This window comes from Triticum dicoccoides, chromosome 6A (assembly GCF_002162155.2).
Source record: "Triticum dicoccoides isolate Atlit2015 ecotype Zavitan chromosome 6A, WEW_v2.0, whole genome shotgun sequence".
NCBI lineage: Eukaryota > Viridiplantae > Streptophyta > Magnoliopsida > Poales > Poaceae > Triticum > Triticum dicoccoides.
Genome location: NC_041390.1, coordinates 492,071,927 through 492,073,918, shown reverse-complemented (window position 1 = coordinate 492,073,918; position 1,992 = coordinate 492,071,927). Strand labels below are relative to the sequence as shown.

General features: G+C 62.0%; 1 protein-coding gene across 1 annotated transcript; it reads right to left on the bottom strand.

The window, feature by feature from the left end:
• Window positions 1-447: 447 nt before the first annotated feature.
• On the bottom strand, window positions 448-1,728 carry LOC119319427 (growth-regulating factor 10-like). Its single transcript, XM_037593908.1, has 3 exons — window positions 1,471-1,728; window positions 1,110-1,373; window positions 448-1,029 (listed from the first exon to the last, which is right to left on the bottom strand). The coding sequence occupies exons 1-3, from the start codon at window positions 1,547-1,549 to the stop codon at window positions 734-736; spliced, it is 639 nt and encodes a 212-aa protein (XP_037449805.1). The 5' UTR covers window positions 1,550-1,728; the 3' UTR covers window positions 448-733.
• Between the last annotated feature and the right edge of the window lie 264 nt (window positions 1,729-1,992).

Sequence of the window (1,992 nt, the reverse complement as noted above, 5' to 3'; positions counted from 1 at the left end):
GCTGAGAGGTGCTTTAAGAAGCATGCGATACGAGGCCAACAGTGAAAAGAGAAACTAAACGGGCCAAATTTGCACCAAGCAGGGCTGGTTATTAACGGTAATGCAGGTAACCCGTTGGAGATGCCTTGAATGCGAAATGAACATGAGATCCTGCCGTGCCAAATGCTGGATGTCCCGGTTCTTATCCCGTCATCCGAAGGCCAGTACAAATCAGGGATTCACCAATGGCCGTTCCCATGCGGCAAAGGGAGCAAAGACCGTGCGGCGCGGCACTCTGCGTCGGGCCGCGGGGCCACTGCGCGACGCCAAGGCCAGCGTGCAGCATCCAATGCCTCACTCTGCCCGAGCCACCGTCTTCTGACACAGGTCAGTGCATGCAAAGCTACAGCCCTGCGGACTGTCCCCGAGCGGAGCCCCAGAAGAAACCACTCCCCCCGGCCACCCCGCCACCGCGGCATGACCCCCACAACCCAACCCGACGAGAAAAGGAAAAATAATCGCCTGCCTTTCACACATACTACTCCTACCATATGTCACAGGCGCACGCACAGCAACCAGCAGGGACGCGTGCCATCGAACTCAGCAGGTTTATAGTTTGAAAAGCCGCCCAAGAAAAAGCTACACGACGCGACAAAATCCCTGCGGATTTCGTTTCTGCACGATCTTGCCCCACGCCAACGCGCCATGACGGACGGACGGACGCGGCGGGGACGGGACGAGGCCGCCCTCGGCCTCAGGTGGCGCGCGCGGCGGCGCTGTGGGTGGCGTGGAGGATGCCGGCGGGGGAGAAGCCGATGGCGCAGGGCGGGGCGGTGGCGGTGCTGTCGCTGTGCGCCCGGGCTGAGGGGGCTCCTTCCACAGGCTTTCTTGAACGGCCGCGGCCCCGGTGGACGTGCCGCTCGCAGTACTTGTGCCCCTGCACCACGTCGCGGGAGCACCGCCACTTCTTGCCGTCCGTGCGGCGGCACCGCCCGGGCTCCGGCTCCATGCTGCTCCGGTAGTCGAAGCACAGGCTCCCCAGCCCAATCACTGCCATTCAAAAGACGACCAACGGCTCATCCAACAATCCACCGACACTACAGGATGTCGAGGTGGCATAGGAAACGTACGGGAGGGGAAGCGGTGCGGGCCGAAGGAGGAGGCGGCGACGCTCTTCCAGATGGGCAGCACGAGGTGCACCGGCACGGGCGCCCCCGCCGCGAAGTAGCGGTAGATGAGCACCTGGTGCTCCAGCTCCTGCTGCTGCATGAACGTCAGCGCCGACTTCGCCGCCGCCCGTGCTTCGAAGGCCTGCTGCTCGCCACGGCTATCGCCACCGAGCCCCAGGCCGAGGCCAAGACCCAGCGGCGACAAGACCGCCATCGTCACCGCCCCTACAAGACAACAACAACAACGCATGGAACAACTCAACATCTTCAGGTGAACACAAGCCGCTTGCTCTTACAGCTTTCCTGGTGTGGCTGCACGTACCGGCGTTCGAGTCGGCGGAGGAGAGGCGGGGCTGCTTGGACGGCGGCTGCAGCGAGTCGGCTTCTTTCTCGTCGGCCATGAGGAGACTCCGGCGTGCGCCTTGTTGGTTTCGAAGGCTATGGAGGGAGAGTGTTCTTGACTCTTGCGACGGTGGGAGAAGGGTCAGTGCTTTTGTCAGAGCAAGTGTATTTATGGATGATGGCTGGTCGCTCGGTAAGTTCTCTGCTCAGGCAACGGTAACTGTCAAACTGACGGGATGCAGAGGGCGTAGAACTGTGGTGGACGCGCGTGAGCGCGAAGCTGGCACGGCATGGCGGGGGGCCCTTGCTGCCGCGGCGCAGGGAGACGACACGCATGTTTTTTTAGCCCGTATGCTCGTGTTTGGCATTCATTTCAGCGTTGGACGGACACCGCCGCGTGACTTCGTGAAAACGAGGTGCCCAAGTCTCGTGGGTGTGGCGAATGGACATGCTCCCCGTCCATCCGTACTTCCACATACATGGCCATGTTTCCCGCGCGTGC

Bases quoted from the DNA above. Each gene is read 5' to 3' on its own strand.
- LOC119319427 (XM_037593908.1), bottom strand. From the start codon at position 1,549: ATGGCCGACGAGAAAGAAGCCGACTCGCTGCAGCCGCCGTCCAAGCAG. The intron at 1,374-1,470 runs GTACGTGCAGCC...GTTGTCTTGTAG, and splicing joins CTCCGCCGACTCGAACGCCG to GGGCGGTGACGATGGCGGTC. The intron at 1,030-1,109 runs GTACGTTTCCTA...TTTGAATGGCAG, and splicing joins CCCGCACCGCTTCCCCTCCC to TGATTGGGCTGGGGAGCCTG.